Source organism: Sander lucioperca, chromosome 20, assembly GCF_008315115.2.
Source record: "Sander lucioperca isolate FBNREF2018 chromosome 20, SLUC_FBN_1.2, whole genome shotgun sequence".
NCBI classification, from domain to species: Eukaryota; Metazoa; Chordata; class Actinopteri; order Perciformes; family Percidae; genus Sander; species Sander lucioperca.
This window is the reverse complement of record NC_050192.1, coordinates 10,114,183-10,131,082: the sequence shown is the minus strand read 5'-3', so window position 1 is coordinate 10,131,082 and position 16,900 is coordinate 10,114,183. Positions and strand designations below refer to the sequence as shown.

General features: G+C 39.7%; 1 protein-coding gene across 2 annotated transcripts in view; it reads left to right on the top strand.

Moving 5' to 3' along the window:
- exoc4 (exocyst complex component 4) overlaps positions 1–16,900 on the top strand; it is a 118,384-nt gene that overhangs the window by 25,005 nt on the left and 76,479 nt on the right. For both annotated transcript variants that reach the window (XM_031313356.2, XM_035995963.1), the window contains exons 9-10: positions 3,499–3,644; positions 4,976–5,064. In XM_031313356.2, the coding sequence (XP_031169216.1) occupies positions 3,499–3,644; positions 4,976–5,064 (235 nt within the window). The remainder of the gene's footprint in view (positions 1–3,498; positions 3,645–4,975; positions 5,065–16,900) is intronic.

Here is a 16,900-nt window from a genome sequence, read left to right as displayed (position 1 = left end):
AATCCTATTTATTTTTAATTTATAGATAACCAGGCCCAATGGGCTCATTTTTTTCAGATGTTGCAGACCTATTATCTTTTATAAAGCTGGACAAGGTACTAATGGTTGGGGACTTTAATCTTCATATCGAAGCAACATGTATCTGGCCCCACACTTTGGACCTTGTTTTTACACATGGTATAGATATGGGATCTGTTAGCCCTAAGGATTTCTATATCAGTGACCACAAATGTATTTTATTTGACATTTGCTTTAAATTGGAGTCTCAGCCTTCCTGCCATATGAGACGCTACCGTTTTATTAACAAGACTAGTGTCCCTTCAAATTAGTCAATTTTGAGCTCCTTTTGTCATGTCCTTAACTGATGTTGAAGCATTGCTTAAGCAAATGAAACCATCATCAAGCCCACTTGACATTCTACCAACCTCATTAGTTTTAAAAGTCCTTAATTTCATTGGCCCATGTACAATCAACATTATAAACCACTCTCTTTTATCAGGGTGTGTCCCCAGTTATTTTAAGCAGGCAGTTGTTCATCCTTTGTTAAAGAAACCAAACCTGGACCCCTCCTTGCCAGAAAACTACAGGCCTATTTCCAAACTCCTTTTCTTTTTAAAAGAAATTAGAAAAAGTTGCGAAAAGCAACTTGTTCAAATACTTTAACTACACAGGGTGTTTGATTAATTTCAATCAGGTTTCCGTAAGCTGTATTTCACAGAAACAGCGCTCCTTAAGGTCTCAAATGATGTGTTTATGGCTGCAGATGCTGGAGATTGTTTAGTTTTGGTTCTATTGGACCTTACCGCCACATTTGATACACTTTGTCTACCTTCATTTTCTCTTTAGCATTCTGTTCAGTGTTCATTCTCCACCTATAATCCTTTGCACTTTCTATTCTCCACAACTCCACCTTTATCTCTCCTTCCGTGTTACTTTCTGCCTCCCATCCCTCGCTTCCTCTATCTTTCTCTCTGTCCTAGCAGTCCAGTTAATTGCCTCCAAAGTTCACTCTGTCTCTGGGCTAATGCAATTTAAGTAGGGTCGGAGCCCCTTCATCAGCCCAGTGCTGGCATTTCATTAAGTCTACTTGGGCGTTAGCTTGCAAAGAGTGGGGGTTTCGCTCCATCAGCTCATCATTAGTAATTAATACACTGATAGGATTAGCTGCAGCACAAGGCTAGTGGCAAGTGGAGCCCCTGGTGTTGCCAGTTGGAGAGGGTGCGTGTGTGATATGGCCTCCAGCGCTGCCTGTGATGTGGGGAAGTATGTTAGAGAGTAATTACATGTTTGATGGAAGATTGTGTATGTGTGTTGAAGTTGTGTATTTACGTGAACATTGTGACCAGATGTTGTGACATCAGACTCATTTAACTTTACATCGCAACTATTTAAAGTTATAAAAGTGCAAATTTTAAGCTATTTTTTTAACAGATTTGACCTGTTGTTTGTACTAATCCATCAAAATCTCTGAATGCACATGATTCAGTTTTTAAAACAAAAAAAGATTCCGCAATAAACCCGCTTATCTGCATTATTTTTATTTATTTTTTTTATGGCTGTGCACTTGCATGTACGTTGATGTGCATGCATTTAAACTAACATTGTTGCTGGCATCTGAAGGCTTTCCCGTGCATGACGGGGGGGAGCTCTCCGCAGTGTTAATTACATCATTATGGTCAGGATGGATCTCCATCTGCTTGGCCATTACTCCTGTCCCATTCTGGGCTGACCCACACTGTGCCTCAGAATTAGACACACACAGGCTAAATGGCCCTGCTAAATTATGAAGCCATTAGATATGGAAGCCTATTTTAAAACATATGTATTCACACAGAGAGAGGAATGAAGAAGGGCGAGAGAGAGACAGAAGATGATGAACTGAGGTAGACGGATCAACCGAGAGAAAATAGAAATGTGAGAGATGAAGGACTAAGAGATTTTGAAAAATGAGAGCCAATGAAAGCAACAGAGGGAATATGCAGATAGAATGATAGAGTAGAGGAAGTTAACTTTCTCTGTCTGGCCACAGTTTCATTGTGCTTGTCCTCAGCTATTGTTAGAAGTTGATAAGATTTTTATGAAGCATGATAAGACGTTAATGAATTTTAACCATGCATCATGCAGACAGATCAGGGAAATGGTCGACGAAATGTTTTACACCGGTCATCAAAAGGTCCCATGCATGTCACAGGCGTTTTTTCTATCTCAAAGTTGGGATAGTCTTTTGTGTTATATGTATATATATTGTGTTATGTATCTCTGCTGAAAAAAGCATTTTTTTAAAATTGAAATTGTTTTACATTTAATGTGATATGAAAATAGAAGATTTATTCAGCAAAATATTCTTGGAACAACACAACTAAATTCAATGGCAACTGAATGCTTGAATCACCAATGTGGCACACGAACTGTGAAGAAATTGAAAGCTGTGCAAAAGGGTTATACAAAATAAAATTAAAGTGACCCGGGATATACTGTAGAGTTAGGTCAAAACATTTGAATCAACCACAGCATTGGAACTGTACTGAGTTTTTTTATTTACAATTCCACACTGCAATGATTTTTTAACATGACCGAGAGCGACTCTTGGTTTCTGTTATGTTTTGTAGTGATCTCCAAAAAGATAGTGCTAAATCTGATGGTAAACGTATGTAAATGTGGGTATTTTTCTTTTGACCTTTACTCTAGAAGTACACCTTTTGTACAAAGGCCTTTTGATTAAAAAAAGGTACTCATGAATAAGTTGATAAGTGAACAGAGCAGGCAAGTTGAGTGTACAGGAAATGATTGTGAGTGGGAGCTTTAAAGTTATTATTAAGATACTCAATGTTACATTATCTAACAGGAAGCTTATGAATGTGATAAATTGAGGACTAACATTAAAGTAGCTACAGTGAATTACTTACTACTGAAACACTGTGTTTGACAGTTGAGAGTGATGCTTTGTAGTTTGTTTTGATTGTGCTTTTAAAATATATCAAATCATGTGTCAGTGGCCCTATTACCATAGACTGTTTAAAATATGGACGTAGTCTCCGTGACGTCACCCATAGTTTTCTGAAGAGCCAAAATGAAGCTGTGCAGTGCCTGATGTCGGCTAATCCAAAAATGTGTAAAGAGGTGGAGTGTGGAAGGAGCGGAGGCGGGCTGAATGAAGCCCACAGTCTGTGCTCACCCCCTGTGACGGCGGACCCCCCCCCCCCTTACCAACTTGGAAGCAAAGTGTCACTAACATAGAGATGCGATATATTAATTTCTAACATTTTTTTTAATTAAACATACTTTTTATCTGTCATCTTTCTTGTTCCCTTCAAATTGTTGGCAGAAAACAACAGCCATATAAAATGTATGTCTTACACAAACACACTTAGGATGCACTTAGTGTGTGCATTAAATGATTGAACCCATGGGACCTGGCTGAAGGACAATCTCCTATAAAAAGGTGCTTCTTATTTTTCTGCTTTTTAGCTTTTGACCTAGTGCTCTGTTGTTGTTTAGGTTCTGCTTATGGAGTATCTGGACGTGAAGAACAGCCGCAGTGCCACAGAGCCATCGGCTCAACTCTCTTATGCCAGCACTGGCAGTGAGTTTGCTGCCTTTTTTGCGAAGAAAAAACCACAGCGTGCCAAGCAGTCGCTCTTCAAGTAAGGATCATACTCTTTGCTCTCTGCCTTGTGCTCGACCAAATACAAGATAAAAATAAAAGAAAAGAATGAATATGTATTAGGGCTGTCAAACGATACATTTTTTTAATCGCAGTATTTCTATAGTTAATCGCGATTAATCGCATATTTCATCACATGATTAAAGTTCTATTATTTTACATTTCAGAACTGTTAAGTTAAGTTACCTTGCTGTTAAGTACATATTAACAATGGAAAGCAATTCTTACCAGTGTATCTTGATTGGGAATCAAATTAATGCAAAGAAAGTTACTTTATGACCTTGAGTTTAAGATTTGTATTTGTTTAGTATTTGTTTACTGTAAACAAAAGAAAAATGTGTAAATCTGTCATTATTGCACAATTCCTCCAAGTACTTAACTAAAAATCCCTATCCTTACCAGAGTCAATATAGTGTTTAGTAACTCCTAAATAATTTTGATTACTCACTGACGTCCAGTGATCACCGGTTAATGAGACAGCGTTTGCAGCACCTTGCAGCAGTTCCGGTTTGGCTGCTTTCGCCGTGGAGTACAGGCTGTGTGTGTGCGTGAAAACTACTGTCCCCCTCGATGGCAATGAGACAGGTCAGAACATGCCAACCGTAGTACGTCTTTAAGACCCGAGTCCTCTACGATACTCACAGGTCTGTAGTTAGTTGCCACCCATTTCGCAAGAGCTGTAGTAATTTTTTGGGATTTGGTTTCATCCACAGGTCGGCAAGTAGCACTCTCCAGTGGTAGCTCAAGCTTGACATTTTTGATATTTTAATTCGGCTTTACACAATGTGCATGTGGCTTTCGACTTGTCTACGAGCCGTCTGGGAGTTTTGGAAAATAAAAAGCTCCATTCAGATTGTGTTGCTGCTGTCTTTCTCCATCATGCCTGCACCCTGCAGCAGCAGGATGTGTTACGAGGAAGTATGGCAGCTTGATGATAAGTAACGGTGCAGCAAAGGGTCAAAATAGTAGCCTGTTAGGCACGACGTGAAGCCGAGTGAAGTGTAAAATAAATTAATATATGCCGGCATGCGATTAATGTGATTAAAAAAAAATAGCGCGTTATGCCCTTAATCGCATTGCGATGTTAATGCTGACAGCCCTAATATGTATATAAGATATGTCCAAAATTGAAATATCTCAAAAGACCAAGGATTTTAGGTTCCTTAAATTAAAGTGACTTGACTTTGGTCTGTTTAACATCGCAATCCCATGGCCATTGCTCATTGTAATTATTTCTTAGTGTCCTGTTACTTTGTGTGTTGTACTGTTGTGTCGTGTGCCCACTTGTTGAACCTTTTGTGTGTTTTGTAGGTTTGAATCATCTTCCCATGCCATCAGCATGAGTGCCTACTTGAGAGAGCAGAGGCGAGAACTCTACAGCAAGAGTGGAGAATTACAAGGTGAGGAGGGGGAAAGGAGGACAAAGTGAGAAATGGAGGGTAGACAAAGAGAGAGTGGTGGGGGTGCAGAAGACTCCCCAACAGATGGATTGGAGCAGTGAAGTGAAGATGGGTGGAAAGATAGTGAGATGAAGGAAGGGAAAGAGAGATGATGAGGTGTGAAAAGTATTGACAGAAGAGTGAAAAAATTGGGAATCTGACAGAGAAAGAAGTAGGGCTGTGTATTGGCAAGAATCTGGCGATACGATACGTATCACGATACATGGGTCACGATTCAATGTATGGCAATATATTTCTATACTGTGCATAAGGCGATATATTGAGATTTTTTTTAAGTATAATTTTAGAAAAACTAATATTTAAAAAAAGACATGATGTGCATAAAATTCAAAGAAGTTTACTTTAGGTAAACAATTCAGTACACAGAAAATAAAACTGCCAGTTTGGGATTGTTGTTCACAGATTCTTAGTGAGCAAATTTGTATATGCTAAAGTAGGCCAAAGTTCAGTCATAGCTACATTGTTAGCTTCTATCAAGAAGTCAGGCACTGCTTGGCACTATTAAGCCCCTGACACACCAACCCGACGGCCGACTGTTGGCAGTAAATGCAGTTGGACTGATCAGTCAAAAAATGAAAACCGGCAGCTGATTAGACGAATGCGGCTTCGTTCAGAATATGATCTAATTTCTAATAATAAAAAATATTAAAAAAAATGTAATATTTTACGAAGATAGTTCACCGAAGCGTATTCCTGAAAAAAATTTAAGCGAGAAATAGGCCATGCAGTTGCTGAATCTGTCTTCATTTCAGATCAACAAAGGTCAGTTTAAAAGCTTAGTCACGCTCATCCCGCTCGTCATTTCCGGGTTAGCACTCCACCAATCAGATTGGTCATTGAGTCCGACTGTCCACCCTCCGACCCAGCAAGTCAGGTCGGCCAAAATGAAGACCGACAGCTCCTCCGACGGACGACGGCACGGAACACACTGAACAGACTCGAGTCACTGACCTCGCCAGACTGTCCGACGGCCACTTATCGGGTTGCTGTGTCAGGGCCTTTAGGCAAGGACACTAGTGGTATGTTTCAGCTAGGGCTGTGCTCGATTGAAGGAATTCGTAGTCGACTAACACTCATTCAATTGTATCGACTAATCGATTAGTTGATTTAATCGACAGATATGTAAATCTGAGTTTCTCCGCAAAGAGTCATGCAAAAGCACCACTTTAATTTTTGTGTTTACCAGAGATGTGCTCGTACGTTTCTTGGAAAGAAGTCATTCAGCATGAAAAAAGCATACAACATGACTAATCGACTAAAGAAATCTTAGTTGACTAAGACCAAAACGACCGATTAGTCGAATAATCGACTAAGAGGGGGCAGCCCTAGTCTCAGCGTAGCCATCTAGCGGTAAGGGGTTTAAACACAACATAGACGTGAACCACTGTCTTACATGAATATTTTTGCACGTAAACCAAAAAAAAAAAAGATATTGCGTTTTTGCAAATCGATACAGTATTGCAAAATTAAATATTACTACTCAAGTGTATCAATGTCTTTCTTACACCACTAGAAAGAAGAATAAATTGGATAGGGTTTGCGATGTGTGTTGGATAAAGCAGGAGAGAAAAGAGCAGCTGGAACACAGAGCAAAGGTTGAGGTCGGGTTGAAGGTTGAAAAAGGGAGGCCTTAAAGCTTACTGAACAGACAGTAATAATGGGTAAGTGCAGATAGATACACGAGTAGAGGAATGGGTAGAGAGATTTTGAAGAGATTGTAAACTGGAGTGTGTCTAGCCTTCAGTGGCAACAGGATAGAAAAGGGAGGTTAGGGTGATTTGGTCACGTTTGGCTAAGATGAAGACAGGCAGGGGTGTGGAAGGACCCAGCCAGAGAGTGATAGGGAGAGTTGGGCAGCTGGAGAGGTGGAATGAGAGCATGAGGGAGCAGAAAAACAAAAGATGGAGATAGGGAAGGGCATGTTGCAGTTTGAGAAGTTACACTCAGGAAGAGAAAGGCAGACAACAGGATTGTGGAGAGGAAAACAGCGATAGAGATAGAGATTGACGAGAGACAGAGAGCAGGGTGACTTTGCAGAATCCGCCTGCAGGGAGAGGCCTTGAAAACCTCTCTCACACACACACACACACACACACACACACACACACACACACACACACACACACACACACACACACACACACACACACACACACACACACACACAGCACAGTGAGTGAGCTACACAGCCAGACCCTGGAGAGTCTAAGCTGTTCTAGCACTCCTACTTTTTCTGCTTCCCTCTCTCTGCTCTCTGTTTCTCTGCCTATGACCTTAAGGTTTTAATCAGCAGTGCCTGACTGTGCTGTTTGTCTGCTACCATTTTTTTTTTTTACACCAAGCTCCTCATTGACATTGTTTGGCAAAAATAGAAAAGGTAGGAGATGGAGCGACACAATACAGTAAAGTGATTTTAATCAGTAGAGACTACTCCATAAAACAGTGATCATTTTGACAATATCTGTATCACTAATTATGACTATTTAGGGTTTAGTTTAATTTATTTGCACAAAAATATAAAGTGCATACAGTAGATTTAAAAAATAAACCAGCAATTACAAGGTATGGTGTAGGGTAAACTACAGTGTACTATTAATTAGGCTTCCCTTGGTTTTTAACTGAAAACAATAAACAAAGGACTGACTTGACTAACAACTAGGGGTGTGCAAAAAAATCAATTTGTATTCAAATTGCGATTCAAGCTCTATCGATTCATAGAATTCCAAAAATCGATTTGTATATTATTATTTATTTTATTAATTTTTTTATTGTATGTCTACTGCAATCACGTCATAGATAGATAGATAGATACTTTATTGATCCCCAAGGGGAAATTCAAGGTCCCAGTAGCTTACAGACATCACACACAACATACACATACATCATAACAGGATGTTAAAATAACAAACAAATCCACATGAATAATATGGACAATAAAAGATACTAAATAAACAAAATAAAAAATCCAAATGAATGTACTTAGGGATATATATATATATATATATATATATATATATATATATATATATATATATACACACACACACACACACACACACACACACACACACACACACACACACACACACACAGGGGAAAGGTAACTACATTTACATACTGTGAATCATGTTTTTAAACGAGAATCGTTTTTGAATCGAAAATCGATTTTGAATCGAATCGTGAGCCTAAAAAATCGATATTGAATCGTGACATTTTCTGAATCGTGCACCCCTACTAACAACTCTAGAAGACATTTCAACACAGACTGCAGTTCTTTTTTTTGACAAAAGAAATGTCACTTATACAGTAGCTAGTCTGTAAATGTATGCAAAATGTACTGCCTCAGCTCCCCCCTGGCACAATAAGAACAGCATTGATTAACTGTGGATAAAGGAAAACCCCAAATGGTCTTCAAATAACAGCTCACTTTTTTTTTTTCTTCCATCTGCGCCTCAGAAAGAAAGGGGAAGAAATATATTTTTTTAACTGGCTGAATGCCTTGGAGCGTTTATAAGAAGATGAGATTTCTCTGGGCTTTCATTTCACCTGTCATAATGCGTAGCACCGGCCACAAGCCGAGGCTGGGGCCTGAATGGCTGCAAAGAGATTGAAGGAGTAAAAAATAATTTAGAAAGTGAAATAAGTCGACTGTGATGGAGGGAGGGGAAAGATGGATGGAGGGAAGGAGGGAGGTAGAGGAAGGTTAAAAGTCATTGTTTTCATCAGGGTCCAGCAGAGAAGCCATTAAGAGATTTCCGAAGGAAGAAATTAGAAAAATATGTATTGAGACGGTGTGGAAAGGGACTTTTTCCTCTCTTTTCAAATTAAACTTACTGTAGGGAAGGAGGGAGGGAAAAAGAGTTAGAAACGAGAGATTGAGTTGATGAGTTCTTCTGGCTGTGGGATTACTCAACACTTAAAGCTTAGTCATGTGTGTCTCTTAGTCTCTCTACTTGGAGTTTCCTAAACTCTTTTTTTCTCTCAACGGTCTGCTTCAAGTCAATATAGTTATTAACTCAGATGCTCACCAACACAGCTTTGGAAATAAGTGTTTGATTACTTGTTTTAAATCCAGCTATGCACCGTTGACAAAGGAAGAAAATGGTCATGCATTAAATAGAGTACATGGAACTACGGATCCTACTGTGGTTTTTGCAGATGCATTTGCTACATTTGCTGCATTTTGCACTTTTGTGAATGATACTACATACTGATATAGAATATATGTTTATGTCTGAGAGGTTACAGTTTGCCAGGTGTCTTTGTTCAGTGTCCAAGATCTTTAAAGGTCCCATGACATGGTGCTCTTTGGATGCTTTTATATAGAGCTTAGTGGTCCCCTAATACTGTATCTGAAGTCTCTTTCCCGAAATTCAGCATTGGTGCAGAATTACAGCCACTGGAGCCAGTCCCACAATGAGCTTTCCTTAGTATGCGCCTTAGTGTGTCCTTGACCAACTGCCACTTTGCTCGTTTGAAAGCCATGATGTCTCTCTCTCATCGGTGGGCCAAATTCTCTGGGCGGGCAAAGCAGAGAAAGGGGAGGTAACCTTCCTCCTTATGAGCTCATAAGGAGCAAGATTCCAGATCAGCCCATCTGAGCTTTCATTTTCTCAAAGGCAGAGCAGGATACCCAGGGCTCGGTTTACACCTGTCGCCATTTCTAGCCACTGGAGGACCATAGGCAGGCAGGGGAAATGCATATTAATGTTAAAAAACCTCATAAAGTGAAATTTTCATGCCATGGGACCTTTAAGTAAGAATCAGAGCAGCAGTGGTTGTATAGAGCGTCTAATGATTTTGTAACCTATCCAGAGTCGCATATCTCTAATGGGTTTGAAATTCATCTGTTATATCTGTAATTTATTTCTCCTCAGTGTTGTAAGGACTCGTCATATATCATTACACACATGCACACAGCTACCCAGGCACATATTTACATGCCTCACATACATATGCAGACACACAGGGGGAGTTAATTGCTTGCCTTCCCCATTGAAGCATGTCTCGTACGCTTCAATTAATCCAATGCTTCATCTAAAGACTTTATTACAGCTCCATATGTAGCCAGAACTGGAATATGTGTTGTGAATGTATGTAGTGAGAGTTCCAGCGAGAGCACGTATATAGTGTTCATACATACAGCAGATTCTCAGCTGTCTGTCTAAATGTGTAAGTAGTGTTTCTGGGTGTGTATCCTTGGCAAACCACGTCTTTAGAATCACAGAACCCCATCCAGATTCAATCACATTCCTCATGAATAAATTAGGAAAATAACAATTTTCCAGTTATAGATGGGTTGCAATGCCCCCCCCCCATATTCCTTTGCATGTCTCCCAACTACAAGACTTTTACATTCCCCGCCCCCTGCTTTTTTTTAATGCCTCTTTATTGTGTGTGATGGCAGCGGATGACTCAGAGTAACCCAGTGGTCATCTGGGAGGTGAAGTGTGAATATAGCCTAATAACAACTGCAGTCTTGCACCATGCAGAGTTAGTAATGCATTTACAGCCTTTTTTTGATTTTATTTCTCTTTGTGTCGCGGCCGTTCATTGTGTTTCATGTGATATTGCCTTGCCCCAGGGCACGTTTGATGTGACAAACCCCCCCCCCATGTGACAGCCGTACAAAAGCCTGCCTATCACCTCACGCTTAGCCTGGATATCCACGTAAACAAACATACACACTTCAGACTTCCCCCCTTTCCCTGCAGGCATGTGCATATACTCCATTCTCAACTCTCTCCCACCTATGACCTCCCTCCGCTCCTAAGATGTATTCATAACCAGCCCAAATCTATTTCACACATTACCTGTTTTCCTTTTGATATTCAAATGTACTTGTTTACACAGTGTCCAGCAAACAAAAAGAAAAGTCTGGCTGAGTCCCCTATGCAGGCAATATAGTTACAAACAGCTCTCTCTCTTTCGCTCTCTCTGCCCACATCTTTTATACCTAATGCTCGGATGGAGGTAGAGAAAAAAAGCTGTATTAGGGGCTTCTTGTTTATGTATAATAACATCATGTTCCCATGAGAGGAGGAGGAACAGGGAGAGCAGGAGGAGGAAGAAAGTGGCAGCTGGGGGCGACCAGAAGTGGTGTTCCTTGTCAAGCTGATTTGTAAACCCCAATGTGGAGGGGAGGGAGAAGAGGTGCAAATGGAAAACTGTCTAGTGGGAGACGAGGGTGGAGGTGATGGTGGGTGGGATATCAGGGGTGGGGCTAGCAGATGCTGATAGTCAGGTGTTCACAGAAGAGAGTGTGTGTGTGTGTGTGTGTGTGTGTGTGTGTGTGTGTGTGTGTGTGTGTGTGTGTGTGTGTGAGACGTGAAGTAGCAGAAAATGCATGTTCCTGCCAAGTGATGTTACACACTTTGGCCAAACTGGGATTGTGATTGCTGGGGGTGGAATGTAGGGCTGGGCAATATTTCAATATTATATCGATATTGTGATATGAGACTAGATATTGTCTTAGATTTTGAAGAATTGTAATATCGTTACATGGTAAGTTTAGTCTTTTTCTGGTTTCACAGGCTGCATTACAGTAAAGTGGTGTCATTTTCTGAATTTACCAGACTGTTCTAGCTGTTCTATTATTTGCCTTTAACCACTTAGTCATTATATCCACATTATGATGGTTATTTATCTAAAATCTAAATGTGGAAGATATTTTGTGAAAGCACCAATTGTCAACCTTACAATATCGTTGCAACATCGACATCAAGGTGTTTGGTCAAAAATATCGTGATATTTGATTTTCTCCATATCGCCCAGCCAGAGTGGAATGTATTAAGTTTGGGGGAAAGTCAATTTTTGGAAAAGCTTGAACATTTCAGAACAATAATAGGTTCATTAGAGGAGGTTTTGAAGAGACACATCACCGTCACTGACTGCCCCCCAAAAACAGCATACACCCACCTTTTTTCATTTAGATAGCTCTTTGAAAAAACTAGCTATCATGTTTTCCAGGTCTAACCTCGTTCTTACACCAAGTACCACTTTCAGATGGGTTCCTCACTCAAAACTACAGACTTGCCTTTTCAAATCCTCTTTTTCCAATCATTTATTCACTTCATGTGTGTTAAAAATGCAAGGATAATTATTGTTCACTCATCTTGTGTAGTGATCAATACTTGACTTCCGCTGACCTTGCAATTTATGATTTATCATATTCGTAAACGGAGCCTTAGATGGAACTGAACTCTGTTGATGAAACAAATCAATAGTTATTATAGGATTATGACGCCAGAACGTCAAAGACAACCTGCTTAGCCTTATTTGATGCCTTGCATTTTTATTTCACGATGTGTTGTATGTTCATATTGACCCACCATAAGTAAATGGCAAATTATTTAATGTCACGGTTCTCAAAGAAAGACTACATAAAATGTGTACTAGGATTTATTTTTTAACTGATTTATAAACTGTAATAGATTTAATTCAATAGGCATACATTATATAAGGGAGGTAATATTATTAGGGCTCTCAATCGATCGAATATTTAATTGTGATTAATCGCATGATTGGCCATAGTTAACTCGCAATTAATTGCTAATTAATCACACGGTTTTTGTATCTGTTCTAAATGTACTTTAAAAGGGATATTAGTACGGTTGTAATGCTAATATCAACATGGTAGTGGATAAATTTGCTTGCTTTATGCAAATTTTATTTAAAGTTTATAAGTTTAATTAAAAATAGTTATTTAGTTAAGTTTATTATTATTGCAAACATCCAAAACAATGACAAATACTGTCTAGAATATTCTCTAGAATAACATCAAAGGTACTGTATGCTCAAAAAATATGTTGAAAGCATAATATGGCAAACTCAAGCCCATAAGAATTGTCAAGGCGTCTCCGTTGCAAACCATCCAGCATGGCCTGGCTGGCGAGGGGGAAGAGGGTTCGCTGCATCAGTCGTATGCTTGGCCAACAAGTGGTATTTGAGACTCGACATAGTAGCTCGACAGTGTGGAGAGAATCACCTGGAAGAGCTTTGAAATTGAACTTGCCATTCGAAAGACCCTTTTCTTTATCCATTTCTGCTCAAGGAGATTTGTTTCTGCTATCCATCCACACATAATACATCCATGCATCCACAACGTTACTGCTGCATCGCTTCCTGATTTCCCAAACTATGGAGCGGCCCGAAATCACAGAACGCCAAAAAAACATAGTGCCGTTAAAAGGAATTTTTGTTGTTGCATCAACTCGTTATTATCGCGTTCATTTTGATAGCCCTAAATATTATATTTATTAATAATTCACAACCTTGTAGTTTCTCAGAAACTTCAGAAACTTTATCCTAGTCTCAGAGTTGGGGGGATTTAGGCAAACGGGACGTTTTTACACACAGTAGAGGAACCTTTTCTTAAACTTTAAGACAATACTGTTTTTCATTAAATTGTCTTACAGTAAAAGGAAGACTAAAAATTTGTTTTCAAAAGTGTCCTTTAATTGGCCATTATTACTAGGATAACATTACCCTTGAAGCTGAGTGATGTAGAAAAAGGTAAATGTCACATCAATGACTGATGAGGGCTTTCATAGTGGCCGTGTGTGTGTGTGTGTGTGTGTGTGTGTGTGTGTGTGTGTGTGTGTGTGTGAGAATGCTACACACATACACTACCGGTCAAAAGTTTGGGGTCACTTAGAAATTTCCATTCCACTCCATTATAGACAGAATACCAGATGAGATCTGTTTTTTTTTTAACCAGGGCAGCAGTTTTCAGATTACATTATGTGCGTACATAATTGCAAAAGGGTTCTCCAATGTTTTCTTAGTTAGCCTTTTAAAATTATATCAGATTAGTAAACAGAATGTGCCTTTGGAACATTGGATGAATGGTTGCTGATAATGGGCAAAGTAGATATTGCATTAAAGATCAGCCACTTCTTTCTACAACAGTCGAGAACCCTTTTGCAATGATGTAAGCACATAATGTAATCTGAAAACTGCTGCCCTGATTAAAAAAAAACAATGTAACTGATCTCAGCTGGTATTCTGTCTGTAATGGAGTGGAATGGAAATGTTTAAGTGACCCCAAACTTTTGACCGGTAGTGTATGCATGCCAAGTTATGACATATATGACATGTCCGACATGCTTTAATTGAATGACATGTTGTAACCGAGTCTACACTTGAGTTCTGTACCAGCCGAGAACACCACTAGAAAATGACATGTTTCCCCTCTTGCTCCAGTGCCAGACCTTTATGAATCGCTTTGTTCCAGCTTTGACATAACTGGGTTTGTAGATAAAAATGCGAGGTACCTCTGTTACCTGACAGGCTATTACTGTGAAAAGCCTTTATTTGTGTTCAGCATGAAAGCAAATATGGAGCAGCTCTGCATATTGTGGAAAACAGGCACACATACACACACTGCTGCATATGTCCTAGCTTTCAGTAGTTATTTTGTATGTGTTAGCTTGGGCTCATCGTGTTCAATTTACTTGTACATAGATTTCAGCAAGGTTGATTGGTTAAAACATTAGAGATATGACTCCCCTCCTATTTCAAGACATACACACACATACACACAAATGCAGTGTTGGATTATCATCTGCTGTGGGCCCATTGATTGAATTAGAGTAGCTCTGGTGCTGAAATTAGAGTGGAGCTTGGAGACAGTGTGGAAAATGCACTGTGGCTTGTAATAATGATATCAGGTTTTTACTGTATTGTTCTTCACCAAAGCTCTGGTTTGAAAGCTGAAAGATAGAAGCATGATAATAGAAAATGCATTGCAGGTGGTTATTTAAAGACAGATATTAGAGTTTCTAGCATTTGACTCATTGAGTGTAGAGCAATTGTGGCTCTACACTTTTAGACAAAATGTGGATCATGTATGATTATCCAAACACAAGCCAGCAACACCTGTTGGAATAACTTGGTACGAGCCCTGGAGTAAAAACATAGCACTTTCAGTTCATTAGACGCTGCATGCATGTCTTTTTCAGTAATTTCATCTATGCAATGATGGCACAGCTGAGAAAGCTTGTTCTCATCGCCAAACATCAGATATGGCCAATGTCTGCAGGATATAGGAAAGCAGATTGTCAGATAATCAAAATGTAAACTTTTTAGGAAGAAACTCTTTATCTCACTAAGACCTTCTGAGATAAAACATAAACATGGCCAAAGTTAGAGTTATGACATTTTCACATGACATCAAGATTTAGACCCTGGCGAGGTGACGCACAGATAAGTCAGACATTAAATGCAGTAAGAAAGTGGAAGTGGGAAGAATAGATGACAGGGAGGATGCAGAGGACAACAGAAGGAGAATACAACAAGGTTGTAATAGTTTACACAGTGCTGGCATTTAATCAGAGAGGAAGAGCTTGGTGTATTTTCCCAACCTAAGGGCTAATTTTAATCAGCATTGGTCTTGTCATTATTGGCGGCTTTGACTGTCACCTCTGTTTACTTTTAATTTTAGACCTGCTGATTGGAGAAGATGGAGGGGTGAACAAATGAAAAAGGGAGGGAGTGAGTGAGGGAAGGAAGGGTGGAAGAAGGGCATGTGGGACGTGAGGCTGTAGAGACCTTGGCACCTGCACCGTAGCAGATTTACTGGTAGCCAGACAGATAAACACTCACCTCTTGCTTTCCCAGCGTGCAACAAGTTCCTCCGGTAAAGAAGAGGGTGTGTGATATGCTGTCGGATTCCCTGCTGGGGGTCCAATCAAAGATGTGATGGCACTTGGTTTTCTGGCCGATTAGTTCTTCTGGTCTTTATCCACACACACGCGCACACACACACACACACGCACACACACATGCACACACGCAATCTAACAAAAATATACTAGGCGGAACAGTTTCTGTTATAGGTGCAGTTACAGGAAACCTTGTGTTTTTTGAGAATATGTTATCTATGACTTACTCTTAAGGATCATACTGGTGCTTTATAAAGGTTGTATCCGCAGTGCCAGCTGTTTGTTTTCTTCGATCGGTTGGTTGAGCCACTTCTTCATTCCATACTGAAACAATTCAAAACTTAGATGGACTGTCATGAAATGTTCTACATACAGACTGACATTTCCTCTAGCGCCACCAGCAGGTCAACATTTTCACTACTTCAGCATGTTAGATTTGAATTTACTGTAGCTCACAGCTCTACTGTGCCCAAGTACAGCTTCGCAGAGCCACTAGCATGGCTATCGAATAAGCTTATTTTCCAACATTGCCACCTATTGCCAACAGATTGAAACTGAACTGTCATTGCTGAAGTTCGAAAGACAAGCAACGTACATTTCCAGTTGTTCAAAGGGTTTTTTCCTCAACAAAAGTCCCTTACAAAAGATGACTCTTCCGCATGTCTCAAAAGGGACATTCTGCACAATTAATATTCATTCTGCTTCTGGAGTGCATTGTTGTCATACCACCACTGACAGATGTGCATTAATTAAACTAAAGACCACAGAGACACACTGTTTGCCACAGTGAGGCTTTTAATAATTAATCCAACTCAATTTACACCTGAATTTATTTATACTATTATTTATTTATACCGTTTATTCTCGGCTAAGGGGTGGATCTGGTCTCTTGGTTGGTGGAGCAGCAGATACCATCCCATCAAATTAATTTTAATAATAGAAGGCTCTCGTTAAGACCCAATCAGACATGAAGACAGTCTGAGTGGAATGGGATGCCCGGAATTGACCAGAGAGTCATATATTATTGACACGGAAATCGTTCTTATTAAATCAGCAGGTTTCAACTCTGTGAATATGCAGCCGACTGCCATTCTGATTCTTTCACAAGCACC